The 17,543-nt window shown below is 36.2% G+C and overlaps 1 protein-coding gene and 1 long non-coding RNA gene across 2 annotated transcripts; one reads left to right on the forward strand and one right to left on the reverse strand.

Moving 5' to 3' along the window:
• Positions 1-1,063: 1,063 nt before the first annotated feature.
• Positions 1,064-2,530, reverse strand: LOC113361818. Its single transcript, XR_003365345.1, has 2 exons — positions 1,508-2,530; positions 1,064-1,393 (listed from the first exon to the last, which is right to left on the reverse strand). It is a non-coding gene; the product is annotated as an uncharacterized LOC113361818 (long non-coding RNA).
• A 6,807-nt stretch (positions 2,531-9,337) lies between these two features.
• Positions 9,338-13,420, forward strand: LOC113360250. Its single transcript, XM_026603780.1, has 5 exons — positions 9,338-10,940; positions 11,073-11,700; positions 12,215-12,502; positions 12,677-12,740; positions 12,839-13,420. The coding sequence occupies exons 1-5, from the start codon at positions 9,338-9,340 to the stop codon at positions 13,418-13,420; spliced, it is 3,165 nt and encodes a 1,054-aa protein (XP_026459565.1).
• Positions 13,421-17,543: the final 4,123 nt, after the last annotated feature.

A 17,543-nucleotide genomic window follows, 5' to 3' on the forward strand; every position in this document is an offset into this window, starting at 1 on the left:
GTTCTAGTATTTTTCACTATATGCGTAATCAGATAGGAATAAATCATACAAGGGCAAAATGGTAATAGTTCAAATTCAAATCAAGTTTTCTTTCTTACACAGAGATACTTAAGTTCGAAAGAATCAACCAAATATATAAAAACAAACTTAACAGGGGTTTGTTTATGGACTCAATTAGCTACGATCAAAAAACACAAGATAAGGAGGCTTACGAATTTAATAGCTAAACAAGATGTTGATCAAAGATGAGAATTGTTTGTAAGAAGCAAAAACAATACAACTTACCAGTCCAAGATAAATGGATTAACAAGATTAAGTAGAATTTAAAAAAAGGAATGATCATAAACTCAACATAACAAGTTTATCATAAGATCAGTAGTACAACTTACTTGTTTCAATAAGTGTATAAAGAAAGACAAGAACCTTAAGCCAGCGGAAGAAGGATCAATCGAATTAATCGAAGCACTAACTATTACTAATTAAGAAGCACTCAACAAACCATGGAGCTCTGATACCATGTCAATAAGCTTAAGGTTCATCAACAATATGTTGGATAATCTTATTCACCTTCAAGAAGAGGTATTTATCAAGGTTACAAGAAGAGAAGGAATTAAAAGAAACACGTCTTCTTACACTTAACGTGTTGTCAGGATGTGAAGAAAGAAAATCAAAGAATTACACTCACTACTATTACAACCACTAACCATATTCACAATTGATTGTTCAACAATTTTTAGAGCTGTGGAAGCAGCAGAGGGGGTGATGCTCCTGTTAGTACCGGCCTTTCCCAATCATGCGTAGATGTAGTTTATGAAAATTGATTTCGCTATAAGTTTGTGTGCTTTAGAGGAATTGTCTACTGGTCTTGTTGATGTTAGTGGCCACTTGGCCAAGTACTTATTTTGATCCCCTCCAATAAGCTTAAGCTTGGTGGTAGCTCGTTAACATATTTGTTTTCTTTCTTTTCTTGTCTTTTGTACCTTTCTTTCTGATCAATAGATCCTTTTTTTTCTTATTGCCGATCAGAAAAAGAAATCAACCACGAAATAACATCAATAATCAGTTTAAAAAACACAAGTATAACCGCTTACATTTTATTTCATCACACTGATACATTACGACTGCCAAATCCAAACATTAAAAGGAGAAATGCAAACATACAGTAGAGAGGTGATAAATAACCATCAAAACAATACAGAATCCAGTATGTTCATCAATTTTAAGCTTTTAGAACAGCATGATGGGCAGTCACAACACGGCTGGTAAAGAACAAGACCTTGTCCGCATCTAATTTTTGGACAATTTGCCGGTTTTTGACACTGAACGAAATCGCATGACGGAGTTATTCTTGGCGGGCACTTTTCTATTCCCACATCCTTCTCGAGCATCATCCCTGAAAGATGATACAAAGAGCAATCATATTCAATTAATTGATAATTATCACTTATGCTTATTAGAAAAATTGTATTAGTTAGCGTAATAAAATTTGAAACATTTTTAGACTTACTGCTCGATGAAGAGGCTGCAGGCATGGCAATCAAAACAAATAAGAAGAAGCTAAGGAGCTTACTGATCTTGCCCATAATTCAGAGAATGATTTTTCTTCCTCTTCTTCTTCTTCTTTAGTGATGATCCAGTAATGAGAATTAACCTCTACATATAGTAGTTTATGAATGAAGAAAATCTTTGTAATCTTCGATGATCTTGCTGACTGTTTTTCATTATCTTATGCAAATTTAGCCGCCAGTACGACGAATCATTATTATAAAGAGGTTATTAAGAACAAGAAAAAGATTATGCCCTCGCATGTTGATGTTTAATCAGATATAATCTATTTTATTTCATTAGAAGTTGCATCCAAAAAACAATAACAATTATTGTTTAGAATACAAAGAATTACTATTTTTAATATAACAAAACGACTAAAAATGTTCATACCAGTGAACTTTAAAACGTATATGGATATATAAATTAACAAGACAGGATTCCGTCATTACTTTAAAAAAAATAATCCTTATATACATGATATTTAAACGAAAAAACTGTACTTGCTTATTCGATTAACATTTACTAGCGTTAAGAGTATAAACATGAGTAATCCATTATTAAGCCACACCTCATTTGACTCGAAATTCACAGAAGAAATCTTGTCTCCTTCCGAATACAATACTATTAATCTTCACACGAGAATCAACAAGGAAGCTGGTACTGCCACACATGATACCTTCAGTACTATCAACCTTTGGCATTTTCTTAATCGATATTGTTGGATGATCATGTAAAGAGAGAACCTCTTGAGGAAACTTTGGTTTCTTAGAACCAGCGGCAGGCTTCATTGATGCTGGAGGAGGACCATTCAATTCTTTTGGTGCACTTGCCAACTCTTTGTTAAATATTCTAAACATTTTTCTTTCTTTCTTCTATATTTCTTGAACAACAAACCTGCGAACTAACTCGCTAGAAATATACACTTAAATCTTAGAAATGTGATGGGAATACAGATGGCAAATAGATAGGATGATGGTATGGGATGGGATGGGATGGGTTGGGGATGGTGGTGGCCTGGTGGGTATTTATAGACAGGGAATGGTGTTTTGATTTTATTAAGGTGCTGGCAGTGTTATCCGGATGGGAAAGGTGGATTAGTTCTCTTTAGATATTTCAGAACGGTGGGGCCATTATTTAGATAGATTTTGCCCATTTGGTGGTGATGGACTGAAAAAGGAAAAGCAAATTTTGAAGCTTATCCATATCATTCCATAGGGTGAGTAAGAATTTTGATGAAGCTGGTGATTGGGTGTGACTGTCTCAGTAAGTTTAGTTGAACACTGGAATCGGTCTGAATTCCAGAACAATTTTTTGGGACCAGCCTTTTTTTTTTTTTTTTGAGGGGACCATTGTTTCATAAGACCATTTACCCTATACTTATAGGGGGTGTCTTAAAGTATAGACATTATTAATTTGTCCCCTAATCTTAATTGAGATTATAACTAAAGCAATAACTAACAAAATATAAATTTAATCTAATTTAATCTATTAACAAAAACAAAAACAAAAACATCAGACCTACCCTAGCCGCAGAAACAGGTTTTGGGAGACAATAAAACAATAAAACACGTTAAGAAACTAGGAAAACAATAAAACACGTTCTAATTGAGGAAGAACTTGAACCGGAAGGTGAACAATTGATTCGGCGTAACAGTCGCAAGAACAACCCTGAGTCTGTCATGGGACCGATTCGCAGGTATTTCCCGACAAACCCATTACTTTTAATTTGATTTTCATCGATTCAATTGATTAGAAATCATCAAAATAGGGTTCAAATTGAAGTTACAGTGTAGAGTTCGGTTAGAACGTGTTTTATTGTTGCCCTAGTTTCTTAACCGAACTCTGTGAAATGAAGAACACCAAGAACAGTTCGGTTCTATAGGATTTAAAACAAGGTTACCGAACTTATGAGTTCGGCTGTTTCGCAAAAATATGTTGAGCTGCCATGTAACCGAACTCTTGCCATATTACTCAAAAAAAAATTTTCCATGTAACCGAACTGTTCTTTTTTTCCCTATATGTTTAGTACCCATACAACCGAATGTTTTCCAATTTGTTCGTTTATTTCGCAGAAACATTTGAAACTTTCATGTAACCGAACTCTACCCATATTTCAAAAGAAAAAACAACATTTGATTGTGTTACCGAACTTTACTGTTTTTCCCATTATGTTTAGTTCTTTTATAACCGAACTCATGAGTTCGGTTGTTTCGCAAAAATATGTTGAGCTGCCATGTAACCGAACTCTTTCCATATTACTCAAAAATTTTTTTTCCATGTAACCGAACTGTTCTTTTTTCCCTATATGTTTAGTACCCATACAACCGAATGTTTTCCAATTTGTTCGTTTATTTCGCAGAAACATTTGAAACTTTCATGTAACCGAACTCTACCCATATTTCAAAAGAAAAAACAACATTTGATTGTGTTACCGAACTTTACTGTTTTTCCCATTATGTTTAGTTCTTTTATAACCGAACTCATGAGTTCGGTTGTTTCGCAAAAATATGTTGAGCTTCCATGTAACCGAACTCTAGCCATATTACCCAAATAAAATAAAATTTCCATATAACCGAACTGTTTTGTTTTTCTCAAAATGTTTAGTACCCACATAACCAAACTCTAGCAATTCTGTTCGGCTGTTTCGCATAAATATTTAAAATTTCCATGTAATCGAACTGTTCTTTTTTTCCTTATATGTTTAGTACTCATACAACCGAACGTTTTCCAATCTGTTCGGTTATTTCGCAAAAACTTTTGAAACTGTCATGTAACCGAATTCTACCCATATTTCAAAAGAAAAACAAAATTTTCCGTGAACTTTACTGTTTTTCCCATTATGTTTAGTTCTTTTATAACCGAACTCTTTCCAATATGTTCAGTTTGATCGCAAAAAACCTTGACAAACTGAACTCTTGGATAATTACATATATATGTGGAGTTCGGTTTTCTCGCAAACATAGTTTAGTAACCGAACTCTACCCTGGAACACGATATTTATTCTTGAGTTGGTTTTTCCCGTGAATTATTCCTTTTTTTTTAGTGGCATAGGTAAGAAATCCAAACAACCATTACCGGAAGATTTGATAACTCCCCCGCCTTGAGGGAAAGTACATTGTGGTGCCGGTAAGTGTGGAACCAAATATGTTAAGAATGGAGTTGGGTCATTACCGGGTGTTGTCATCCAAGACGATGTCAATAGAGATAATGTTGACAATGTGATACAACAACTTAATCAAGAACATGATCAAGGAGGAGAAGAGGAACCAGCTGAAGTCATGGGTGGAAATGAGGATGATGGGGATGACAATGAAGAAGATAAGGAAGATGGAGATAAGGACGGAGACGATAAAGAAGCAGAGGACGACTTGGGTGAAGAGGAATTTGAACAGGAACAAGTCAAGAAAAAACATAAACATGCGGCTAAAAAACCTTGTGCTAGATATGCATACATTCCTGATGACGATTTGTATTTGCCATCAAAGAACCCAACTTATGGAACTCCAAGAGATGGAGGTGAGGTCTTGTTTGGATACAAAAACTCATGGCTGCTAAGATCTATTCGACAAAGGTATTGAATCTTAACCATGAAGATTTCTCAATGATTTTATTATATTTTGATATATATTTTTCTATATATAATAGTATATAAGATAGCATGTTGTTATTGTAGGACCATAATAATGGTGTCCATGTTTTAAAACGTCAAAAGAATATGATATGGAATTTAGAAAATGAGTGTAATGAGATCCGGTTGGCGGTATATGATTGTGTACTTTGGAACGCGATACAACACGCGCACCCAAATTTTAATGTTGTCACTGTTACTGCATTTACCGAGAGGGCTTATCCAGAGACGGATACCTTTCATCTACCGTTTGGCGAGATGACAATAACTCCGGATGATTGTTTTAGAATCACTGGCCTACCAATTACGGGAACAAGTGTTCGATAAGGCTATGACCCCTCAATGAGTTATGAAAGTCTTGAAAAGTTGGTCGAAAGGTGTCTAGGATGGAGCTCTACCAAGGCGCAATGTGAGTTTAGAAGAGCTGCAAAATAGCCTGATGAAGGTGATGAGCATAATCTGTTTAACAAAGACCGCACGTCCAAGAAGATGTTGAAAAAGATCAAGATGACAACCTTGTTTGATGAGTTTAGTGGGACGAAAATGTTGGTTCTTCAAGGAAAGTTGGTGATGACCGAGTAGAAGATTAAGCACCATGTGACTGCTTATTTGTTATATCAACTAGGAACCATTTTCTTCCCGACACTTCAGGTCACGTGGTAAATGCCAATTACCTCCAGCTATTGGACCCTATTGATGAGGTGAACAACTATTTTTGGGGAATTGCGGTTCTCTTGAGCCAAAAAAAAACAATTGTTGCATTACTTGTCTATCCTTCCATTCATTCCTTTTAATTGTCTCAATTGCATTGTAAATGGTGGACAAAGATGATACGTTATCCGGGTTATCTTCCTTTAATAAGCGAAGCATAACAGAAGGTGGAATAATCATTTTCCTATACTTAGCAATTTTTTCCATTTCTTGAGGAGTGTGCTTTGAAGCCATTGCATGTCCTTCAAGATCTTCCGGACGACAGTGGTTATGACGACCTACCACCTTATCCATAGCTAGAAACCATTTCTTCGTTAATTTTCTCTTGCTAAATACTAGATTGACGGGCATTTTATTTTATTTGAGCATGTTGTGTTCTTCCTCGTCGTCTTTCCCTTATACTCATACCCCTTCCTCTTGTGACTAACATCGGGATCTCCACTTCTCTCACAAACCATTTCAAAACGAGTTTGGTTTTCTTTTCCATTCAAAACCAAGACGCACTTGACTCCCTTAGCATGTTCTCTAGCCCGATTATTCGCATCAATAGGTAAGTCAAATACCAACTCATTAGCATAGTGATGAGATGTATCTTCGAACAACATATTAACCGAAGAAGGTTGATCATCCATTGGTATAGGTTTGGCTTCCATCTAAAAGAAATGTAACAACATCAATGGGAATTACATTCGAGTTCGGTTACTTGTAAATTTTATCGCAATAACCGAACTCTGGGTTCGGTTCTTAAAGCGAAGTTGACATGTAACCGAACAGATAACAAATAAAAAGTTTGGTTACTTCAGATAATTTTTTGTTTGTTAAGTTCGGTTTCTTATGTTGTTGTTTCGAGTTTACGAAACAACTGAACTTAATACACTTAGTATACTCTTATATTATGTAAAGTTTGGTTGTCTAGGTCGTAAACATGTAGTTTGCGAAACAACCGAACTTTGTACACTAAGTTAATTCTTATTTGTACGTAAGTTCGGTTAGTTATTGGTTAATTCGTTGCCAACCAACTGAACTTTGTACACTAAGTTATATCTATTTTTACGTAAAGTTCGGTTCGTTAACTTGTTGCGAACCAACCGAACATAACACTGGAATCCTAGAAATTCCCATTAATGGAGAGTTCGGTAACCTACGTGTTTGGAGAAAGTAACCACACAACACTTTCAGAAGAGTTCGGTTACTTTCCTTTTTAGCTAAAGTTACCGAACTACACTTCCAGATGAGTTCGGTTACCTGTTCATCACATAGGAAAACCGAACAAGCCCAAATCCACTCGAAAAATTTACATTTTTAGGAAACTTTTGACCAATTCAACATACATTATCTAAGTTTGAGCATACCTGGACACTGAAATACTCTTCCTCCGGATGTGGTCGATAAAATCCATCATATTCATCTTGAGATTGAGTTTGGGGAAGAATAGAATCACCATCTAAGAAATAACTCATATCCGGATCATTGTGAAGATTAACAAATACTCTAGGAGAGGATGAAGATGAAGAATCATATGAGTTTTCATCACTTGAATACCCAAAGTTAGTGAATTGGAAAAAAAAAATACTTTCCATGTTTTTCTCCTTCATCTTCTCTAACTTTAATCTCTCAACAATTCTACTCATCCAATAAAAAACCCATCTTTTAATTTAATCTCACTAATTATTTTTAACTAAATCATTTCAATAATCATAACCTAAAATTAATTATGAGGGTAGTTTCGATATTAATATAAATATTAGATATGGTGTGACCTAGATTTACTTCTAATGTCTTTACCCAAAATAAAATCATGGTCCCCAAAAAATAGTTCATTTCATTGGTCCACAATTGGACTATGAAATTTGGTCCACCATTAGCTTTTTCCGTAAAATGAGTCTAGTTGCGGAGAGTTGTACGAGCAACCAGTGGTGACGGAATTTTCAAGGCAGGAGCCCAATGGTTAATTTAGTGGGCTTTCAGTTCAGTCCAAGAAAGCAGGAGTCCAATGGTCATTCAGATGGGAATAGAATGGAGACTTTTGTCGACATGAAAAGGAGGTCGGGGACGGAGCCGCAAAGGGGAGAAGAGAAAAAAAAAAGGCCAACTACAGAGCCGTCTGCAACACCAGACAAAGAAGGTTCGCATTCTTTGATTTTTCCATTTTATTTTGATTAGCGAGAGATTTATTTTATTGATTTATGGGTTTTCATTAACCATTTTCCCCGAATTGCAACTAAATTTTGTAACGGCCCAGCAGTTGTTACAAACTTTTATGTTTTAAATGACCGTTACAACCTAGACGTAACAGGGAGGAACCGTTAAGAATTTTTTTCCAGATTCGTAACAGGGGGAACTGTTACGATAGTGACATGCTAATTTTTTACGTGTGTCAGTCACAGGCTTGGTGACACTAGAGCCGGTAACAGATATTATTGCGCGTGAAGAGATAAGGGTTTCATCTTTTTTTCACTTTCTCTTTCTCTCTTTGTTTCTCATCTCGTTGCCTCCGCAGAAGATACCAGAAATTTATCAAAGACATTTTTCGATCTGTTATTTCAATCGTACTTTTCAAATCAGTTAGTATTCAAATTTCTCGATCTGTTATTCCAAGCGTAAGTTGTTTTTTTTTTATTCATTCAATCATCGTCTGTTTTTTTCATTGGGGTTTTTAATTTTAGGGTTTTTCCATCTGAAAAATCTATTGTGATTTCTATTTCTGATTTCGTTTTAGGTTTATTTTTATCTGATATAAATCTGATACGATTTCTTTCTCTTATTTCAGGGTTTTATCTGTGGAAGAGATGAAGAACTTTGAAGGTATTTGTTTTATCATCTGTTAAATCAAGTTTTAGGATTTGAAGGATATATATCTGATTTCATGTTAGGGTTTGAAAGACTGAAGAACTTTGAAAAACCCCAAAGAGCTGAAGTTGAAGGTATAAGAATTGATTTGTTTAATTTCAATTAGTATGAATTGATTTTTTTTACTTTTATTTTTTTTAGGTTTTCAATTAGTATGAATTGATTTGTTTAATTTCAGTTTTAGGGTTTCAATTAGTATGAATTAATTTTTTCTTTATAGCATGTTAAGATTATGGTGTTTTATGTAAACTAGCATGTGAAGTTATTCGGCAAGGGCTTCGACAACCCTATCACTAGGACTACGGACATTGTTTGAACATAATCGTTTGTTTTTGTCCATCTGTAAAAACATATTCACCTTAAAATATAACATCATTAAAAAAATGTGATGTGAGTCAGTTAATTGAGACAATGTTACAAAACTTGCATACCATATGTATGAACTCTGTTTTCTTTGTAATCTGTTTTCTATGAACTAGTTGTTGCTCATCCTCTCCTCGTTGAGAGGATGTTTCTGTCGTTTTCATGAGGGCTTCGGAAAACCCACCACTGGGACTAAGTACTTGGTTTGATCCTATAAAGTCTATTTTGAAGGGTAATATGTCATCTGATGAGAACAAGAAATGGATGAAGTGTGACCGTAAGTCCGGTGAATACATACAAGTTGTGAGGTCATTTATACAGTTTTCCAAGAATAATGGTGGTGGGAGGGTTTTATTTTCATGTCCTTGTCGAAATTGTATGAATGGTAAAGGTTCAGTTTCACTTAGTGAGATATCATTTCATTTGCTCAAATATGGTATTTGTTTGACGTATACAACATGGCGTCATCATGGTGAAAGTTCAGTAGAAGCACGGTCAAGATATATGGATAACACTACAGCAGGTATGGATGTGAAGGTTACAGTAGGTTTGGATGTGGATGGGAATGTTACATCTGCTATGGATATGGATGTGAATGTAACAACAGGAGTTGATGTGGATGACAATGTTACAGCAGGTGTGGATGTGGATGAGAATGTTACAACAAATGTGGATGTGGATGAGAATGTTGGGACCAAGGGGTGTTGTAAGAAAAAGTTATCAGCGGCCGAGCGAGCAAGAGTACCATTGTATCCTTCGTGTCCTAAAGGAAAGTCGGCGTTGTATGTAGCGATAATGGTGAACAACATAAAGACTCAGTATGCAATTTCAGATAATGGTATGACTGCAATGTTAGAATTGATGAAAGAGTTGCTTCCCGAAGAAAACACCCTGCCAAATAAGTTTCCAGATGTCAAGAAGATAATTCAAGAGTTGAGGATGGATTATGTAACCTACGATGCTTGCGTGAATGATTGTATACTCTATTGGAAGGATAAGAGTTCATTGTTGAAGTGCCTTGTATGTCAAGAACCGCGGTATGTAAGAGTTTTCAATGCTGCGAGAAAACTTACTCAAGTTGCGCAGAAGACGTTGAGACACTTTCCAATAATTGCAAGGATGAAAATATTTTATAGTATACCATGGATAGCAGAGGCAATGCTTTGGAATTTTAGAGCACAAAAAGATATCAATGTAATGCGTCATCCCGTTGATTCTTCATCTTGGCATTGTGCGGATAGTTTTTATTCAGAGTTTTCTAAGGAAGCACGGAATGTTACTCTTGGTATAGCAACTGACGGCTTCAACCCCAATGGATGCTTTGGTCTCAATTTCAGCTGTTGGCCGGTAATTCTCTGTCCGTATAATCTTCCTCCTTCGATGTGTATGAAGAGGGAGTTTTCTATGTTATGTTTTTTGATATCAGGCCCGAGAGCACCAGGTAAAGATATCGATGTTTACTTACAACCATTGATTGAAGAGTTGAAAGAGTTATGGAATGATGGTGTTATGACTTTCGACAACTTCACCGGTTCTGAATTTCTGATGAGATCTAGGTTGTTATGGGCAATTCATGATTTTCCAGCATTAGGGACTCTTTCTGGATGTCTAACTCATGGGTATTTTGCTTGTCCAAGTTGTGGAGAAGAAACAGATGCTGAGTGGCTGCCATATAGTAAGAAGTTGTGTTATATGGGACATAGAAGATGCCTGCCAACGAAACACAAGTTTAGAGATGATAAAACAAACTTCAGTGGAGGAGTTGAGCACGGTAAAGCTCCATGGCCACTAACAGGATTGCAAGTTCAAGAGATGGTAGCTAATTTGAAAAGAAAACAGGGTAAAGGAAAACCACCATCAAAGAAACGTAAAAGAGGGACTGAAGGGTATGCTGATGAAGAAATTTCCGATCACTCTTTATTTTCTCGAAGGTCTATTCTTTATGATTTTCTGTATTGGGGAGCGAACACAGTTCGTCACTGTACAGATGTGATGCATACCGAGAAGAATATAACTGAGCACATTGTTAATACTATATTGGGAAATAACAAGTCAAAAGATGGTCTTAATGCACGTAAATATATGGAAGCTATGGGGATTAAAAAGCGGTTATGGTTGAAAGAGGATGACAACACGGGCAAGACAACAATGGAAGATGCGTCTTTTGCCTTAACAAAGGATGAAAAAGTTGCTTTATGTACAGTTTTGAAGAATTTAAGGGTGCCTTCAAATTTGTGTTCCAATCTTCGCAACAACGTTGGTATAAATCCACCGGAGTTGAAGAATTTAAAGTCTCATGATTACCATGTTATGATGCAGTCTTTGTTTCCACTGCTTGTTCATACTGCAACTTCATTTCCTAAAGATCTGCGAGTTGCTCTTCTCTGCATTAGTTTATTTTTCAATATCTTATGTGCGAAGGTTATTAACAGAGAGCATCTTTTACAAGATAAAGCTAGTTCGGTGGAGGCGATGTGTGTTCTAGAAAAATACTTTCCTCCATCCTTCTTTGTCATTAGTATCCACCTGATGATTCATCTGGCAGATGAAGCTTTAATCTGCGGTCCGATCAGATTTAGGTGGATGTACCCCTTTGAGAGGTAAATTTCCCACTTGATTATTTCCCCTGTTTAGCAATTTTGTTTATTGTGCTGTCATGATTAATTTCTTTTATGCTAGAGGATGACTTTATTTCGTGAATATACTATTTGCGAATCCGTAATGTCCTTATTAGAAATTGCTAGTGTTGTAATTATTTAGTGGAACTCAGTTGTTAAATGCATGATTGGACTAACACAGTAGTATAAAAATCCAATGGTAACCATAAAAAGGAGTGGAACTGTTAGTTCTCATTATTGAAAGGTTGTGTCTTTTAACATCTTACTATGTGTGTTATGCTAGTGATGATTTGGATGGTACAAACCCTTGCTTTATAGATTAAATTGAATTTGAGAATGTTTTATGGAATGTCAGGTGCTGAGTGTAAGATACTTTGATTAAGAAAGTTTATATTTGAAGTTTTTTTCTTCTGAAATTTTATGAAGTTGACAACTTAGTATAAGAATCATGCTTGATAAGGCCTTGACAGCTTCTACACTTTACTATTCTTTGTAGGTTAATGAAAGGCTTTAAAGGGTTGGTGCGCAATAAAAGGTACATTGAGGGATGCATTGCGAGAGGGTATTCGTTGCGAGAAGCTAGCTTATTTTTTATGGATGGCATGTCAGATGATGGTGATGGTACTCATAAACATACTCGACGGGCTTTTTTAGATGATGACTATGAGTTTGCAGATGAGATGCCTCTAAGTACTGGAAAGAGTATGACTTTAACTCAAGTACAATTTGAACAATGCCGCAACTGGATCCTATCTAAGTATTTTGAGATAGATGACTGGCAAAGGTAAACATTACTGCTTCAATGTGAATTTTAAATTGTTGTGTAGTATGATAGAGTTATGCTATTTGTTTGTTCTTTGAAGTATCAATGTCTATGTATTTGGTTTATTTGAGATAGCAGTTTCATTGATGCATTAAGATGTTTTCATTATTTGATACTATTTTTATGTGGTTGCAGGAAGTATGATTCCTATGTTAGCGGCGACACGTCTAATGGTCAGCATACCTCAAAGAGTTTTCATGTATGGTTCCGCGACGAGGTAACATGATATCTTAAATCTTTCATCCCAACTTGTTATGTTTTTGGTTGTCATACTAACTCCAACATGAACTTTTATAGTTGATAGAAGCCAAAGACACTGATTCAACACTTTGGAGACTCGTGCAAGGACCCCTCTTCAAGGCACGATCCTACAGGAAATACCAAGTCAATGGCTTTACTTTTAACACATTAGGTTGTGAGGCGAAGAATATATCGCAAAACAGTGGCGTATCAATGAAAGCTTTTACAATACTGAAAGCGAAGTCAGCCGAGGAAGCAGAAATAACTTATTACGGAGTTATTAAAGAGATTATCGTCTTGAATTACATGGAGTTTGAAGAAACTGGTTTCTGTTGTGATTGGGTTAGTGCTGGAGATAAGAATGCGTGTAAGGTTGATGCAGTTTCAAAGGTTATAAAGGTCAACTTATCCAAGATGAAAAACAAAGTTAAAGTGTCCGATGAGACGTTTATCCTTGCATCTGAAGCGACTCAAGTGTTCTACTCGAAGGATCTTACAAATGAGGGATGGTCCGTGGTGTTGCACTCACATCAGGGGTTAACTTTTTCAGTAGATAAATTTGAAGTTCCTACAGCTTATCAATCAATCCTTACTAACAATGAGAATTTCAAAAAGTTGTTTTCAATTGGTTCTATTTGAAATGAAACTGATGCCACCTTTGCAATGTGTTGTGCTTCACGAATATTGGTCCCTCTCATCCAATTAGAGGCATGAAAAAGACTTGGCAGAAAATTCGATGAAAGATTATTGTTCAAAATAATAGTGATGATAATGATCTCTAACGCAACATTTCTATGGTCAAACTACTCAAACAGCCAAAACAATATCTACTTCAATGAAAAATAAATTATCTCAGAAATATTCGCAAGCAAGACTAGTCGTTAGATTCATCGGACTCGTCATCACCATCGTCGCCTTCCATGGAATCTCTTCAATCCCTTCCTCAGAATCACTGTTGGAATCATCACAAATTCTTCTCTCATCAGGATCGATGTACATTGCATCCAAATACTCTTCCTTTTTGCGTTCAGCTTCAAGATTGGCCTCAACTAATCGATCAATCTCCCTGGTAAGTCGGTGTGGATTAATTTTGCGTTCCCTTGGCTCCCATGCCGGTTCTTCTACTTCAGCGTCTGAATCCGAGGCTACACCATCAGGACGAGAGCGAAGCTTCTCCTCGACAGCTAATCGTTTGTGCTCAATTCGAATCCTTTTTCCCGGTACTCAGCTACTATCTCATCCTCGAATTTCCTCTTCGAGAATTGCGGGAAGTCTTCATCTTATCAAGATACATGCCTTTTATGGCTTCCTTATCATCTTAAAATGATTGGTCCACATTGGCGTGAGATTCTGCTGCACAAATCTTCATCTCTGGAACCTTGGAATCCTCGTCAGAAGAGCTAGAGGAATACTCATAATCATAATCACTGCTGCTGGAAGTCACCATTATCTGTAACCAGAGGCGTACAATTACAGATGCTAATATCGAATTCATAACAAAAACGGTAATCCTCAACTCTTACCTATTTACGGTTTCACGAACTTAGTGATGACAGCGTAAAACTCCTAAAATATGTTCGTTCTTTCAAACATGCAAAGTCCGAGTAAAACTCATTATTTCAGAGTCGACACTGACTTTCACGAAACTATGAATAATTCACATAATATTTCATGTGAATATTCTCTGATCTTTTACGTGTACGTACACTACAAAATCACTAAACTCATACATATACTACGAACTCATCAACTCATAAAAGTATTGTTTTCTTTCAACAATTTTCATAAATCAAAATATGATTGTTTAAAAAAAAACGTGAATAAGTCACGTAATTTAAAAATCCTTGAGCAAATAACTCACGTAAAATTTATATAAAAAAAACTTTTTTGCTCAAAACAGCATTCGCTTATGAAACGAGGGTCTTTTCTATTTTTGCAAAAGTCTACACATGCCCAAATAAAGTTTTGAAAGTCTACAAATAAATTTTATCATAAACTACTGGCCTTTTCAAAAATTCCTCTAAATCTAAGGATCATTATTTATTACTTTTACTATGAACGAACATACGTTCCTAAAAAGTATTTGTGAAAGTTCATGCTTTGAAAGTAAATTTTGGTTTTCATGAAACCTCATAAACAAAACTTTTCTCTACTGCAACTAGACCATGTCTATTCAATAATATATGTATCTCTTTCATATTAGGAATTATTGCTTGTTTCTTAAACTATCGAAGGAACGAGCATACGTATTTTTTTTAAAAAAACAAATTTCATAAAACCTAGCATGATCATAGTTATGAATTTTTTTTTTTATGAACAACTCATGAAAACCACAAAACACTTTGCAAACGAAAAAGAAAAAGAAGATCTGCTTGTGGAGGATATCGCGGCATACTTGCTGCAAGTAATGCATGTGCACGACGAAACTGTTCGTCTCTGAACTTGTCACACTCCTCTTGCAAAGAAGATTCTTCAGCAGCTTTCCTCCTGCGTGCCGCTTCTTCCTCTTTAAGTTTGAGCCCTATTTCATGACATGCGATTAAATCGTTCACACGCTTCTGGAGCTGTTTCAACTCTTCAGGGTCATGAGCTCAATCAGTTTATAAGACTCATCAAGAGGATCCTTGAAGCTGCCTGCCTCTGGTTCATCATCCCAACAACAGACCTTAGGCTTCTTTCCTTTCCTGTCTATCGCCCTCTCATGTGACGAATTAGGACTGCTGCTCCTCCTTGAAGCCATACAGCAGTGTATAAAAAGTATTGTTGCAAAACAATTACTTTGGTGTTAAACAAAATCAAATACATTGCAAGAGAGAAAAAAATTTGCATTTTCATTCAAAAACAGATCAATTCCAAGAAACAACAACAGAAACAATCTGCATTTTCAACCAAAAAACAGATCAGACCCTAGAAAAAAAAGTTAACAACCACCACAAAACTTAAATCAAACACATCTGCACGGTAGAATAATGTAATTCAAACAAAACCCATATCATTATTACACTTAATTCTTAAAGCAACCACACATCACCACAAACAAAATGTTCCCATTAGATAGTGTACCACAAAACAGAGTAACAAAAAAAATTAAAAAAATACATTAAGTGCTATTAGACTTATCTGATTTCTCTTTGCAACAAAGAAAAAAGGATCACTAAAAGAGAATCCATTTTTATGCAATCATGCAGAGGAAGATGAAGAAAAACAACACTTAAAAGAATACAAACCCATACCTGTGTAGATGAAGATTGAAGAGTATGGTTTATTCAAATATTCAGAAGCAACTAAAATTGAAGATGATTTTGCTGTATTTTTCCCACTTACTTCAGCTTCTGAACTATTGAAGAGAATCTAATAACTGTGGCTTTTTGTTTCTGAGTAGAAAACATAAACTACTTTCCCAAAGAAGATGATTTTGTTGGGAAAGGCAGTGTTTGTTTGGTAGTGATAAATGGAGATGTTGGGTGGAAACAACTTCTTCTAACTTAAGGGCTGCTAAAAAATGGGGGGGAAACAATAAAATAACTTACACATGGATCTGAAAGCAAATATGTCTAAAATTGGAGGGGGGAACAACTAACTGTAATTCAAGCACAACATTAATATGGTAAAATGAAAAGTATCTTGCAATTGAAATCTGCATATATTCATGACCATCATTATAAAGGAAACTTATTGATCGCACATATATTGGAAATTTTTCATTTCTTTGTTCTAGGGAGACGCTTTTGCTCCAGCAATTTACGTAGATGCGGTTCCTCTTGTAAAATATCTTGAAAACTGTCGCGACCTGGTATCTCTGTTTTGTCCACATCTGCAGTCATTCCTCTTGGCGTATAAATAACAACCCACCATTCTGGATGTTTCACGTTTCTGGGGTAGAAAACTTGGGTAGCCTCTTCAGCGAGAATCACGGGCTCGTCCGAAATTTTGGTATGGCTTTTCAATCTTGAAAGATTTACCAAAGGAAAATCTGAATCCTGAAAAATCTTTTTTCCATTCTCTACCTTCACCCAATCACAGTAGAACACAGTTTCTTTAAATATACCATAGTTCAACTCTAGGATTTGTCTGATCACCCCATACCACCTGTTAGGTGTTGGGCCCCGGAAGGGTATATAGAAATGATGCAATGGAAACGGGCCTACAGTAATACCGCAAGTGCACGGTCGTCGGTTGTAGCTCGTGCAAGTACGGGTCGATCCACAGAGATCGGGTGTGTTTCGGAAGTGTTTTAGCTAATTGGGTTCCTAGATTTGCTTTGGGCTTAGAAGCCCTTTGGAAGTGTTGGGCTTAATGTACTATTGGGTTTGAATGCCCTTTGAATGGATTGGGCTTAGTGGGTTTGTTAAACATAAAATGAACTGAGCTTGGGCTCAGTTATATTTAAAGTGCAAATGGGCTTTGGTTCTTTGTTTAAGCTTTGGGCTCAATCTCACCTGAACAGTGAAATGGCCTTTTACAGTAATTGGGCTTGGTATTTGAGAGTTGGGCTTTGTTTCAGTGAGCTGATTTGAGCTTTGGGCTCAGCAGTTCAACTATGAGTTGGGCTTAACAGAGAACTAGGCTTTGGCCTTGACTATGAATTTGACTTGGGGCCTTACTGAACTGGGCTTTGATTTTGGTCTTACAGTTGGGCTCAGATTGTGCTCTGGGCTTTTGGAAGTGAGCTGTGGAGAGCAAAGCAATCAGCAGCAATGCAACAGCCCAGAGAAGTGGATTGGCAGCAGCAGCTGCAGAGAGGCAAGAAGCAGTGCAGCAG

The sequence above is a fragment of the Papaver somniferum genome, chromosome 3 (assembly GCF_003573695.1).
Source record: "Papaver somniferum cultivar HN1 chromosome 3, ASM357369v1, whole genome shotgun sequence".
NCBI classification, from domain to species: Eukaryota; Viridiplantae; Streptophyta; class Magnoliopsida; order Ranunculales; family Papaveraceae; genus Papaver; species Papaver somniferum.

Coding starts and splice junctions, on each gene's coding strand:
- LOC113360250 (XM_026603780.1), top strand. CDS start 9,338: ATGTCATCTGATGAGAACAAGAAATGGATGAAGTGTGACCGTAAGTCC. Junction 12,503..12,676: donor GAGATAGATGACTGGCAAAG/GTAAACATTACT, acceptor ATGTGGTTGCAG/GAAGTATGATTCCTATGTTA. Junction 12,741..12,838: donor ATACCTCAAAGAGTTTTCAT/GTATGGTTCCGC, acceptor GAACTTTTATAG/TTGATAGAAGCCAAAGACAC.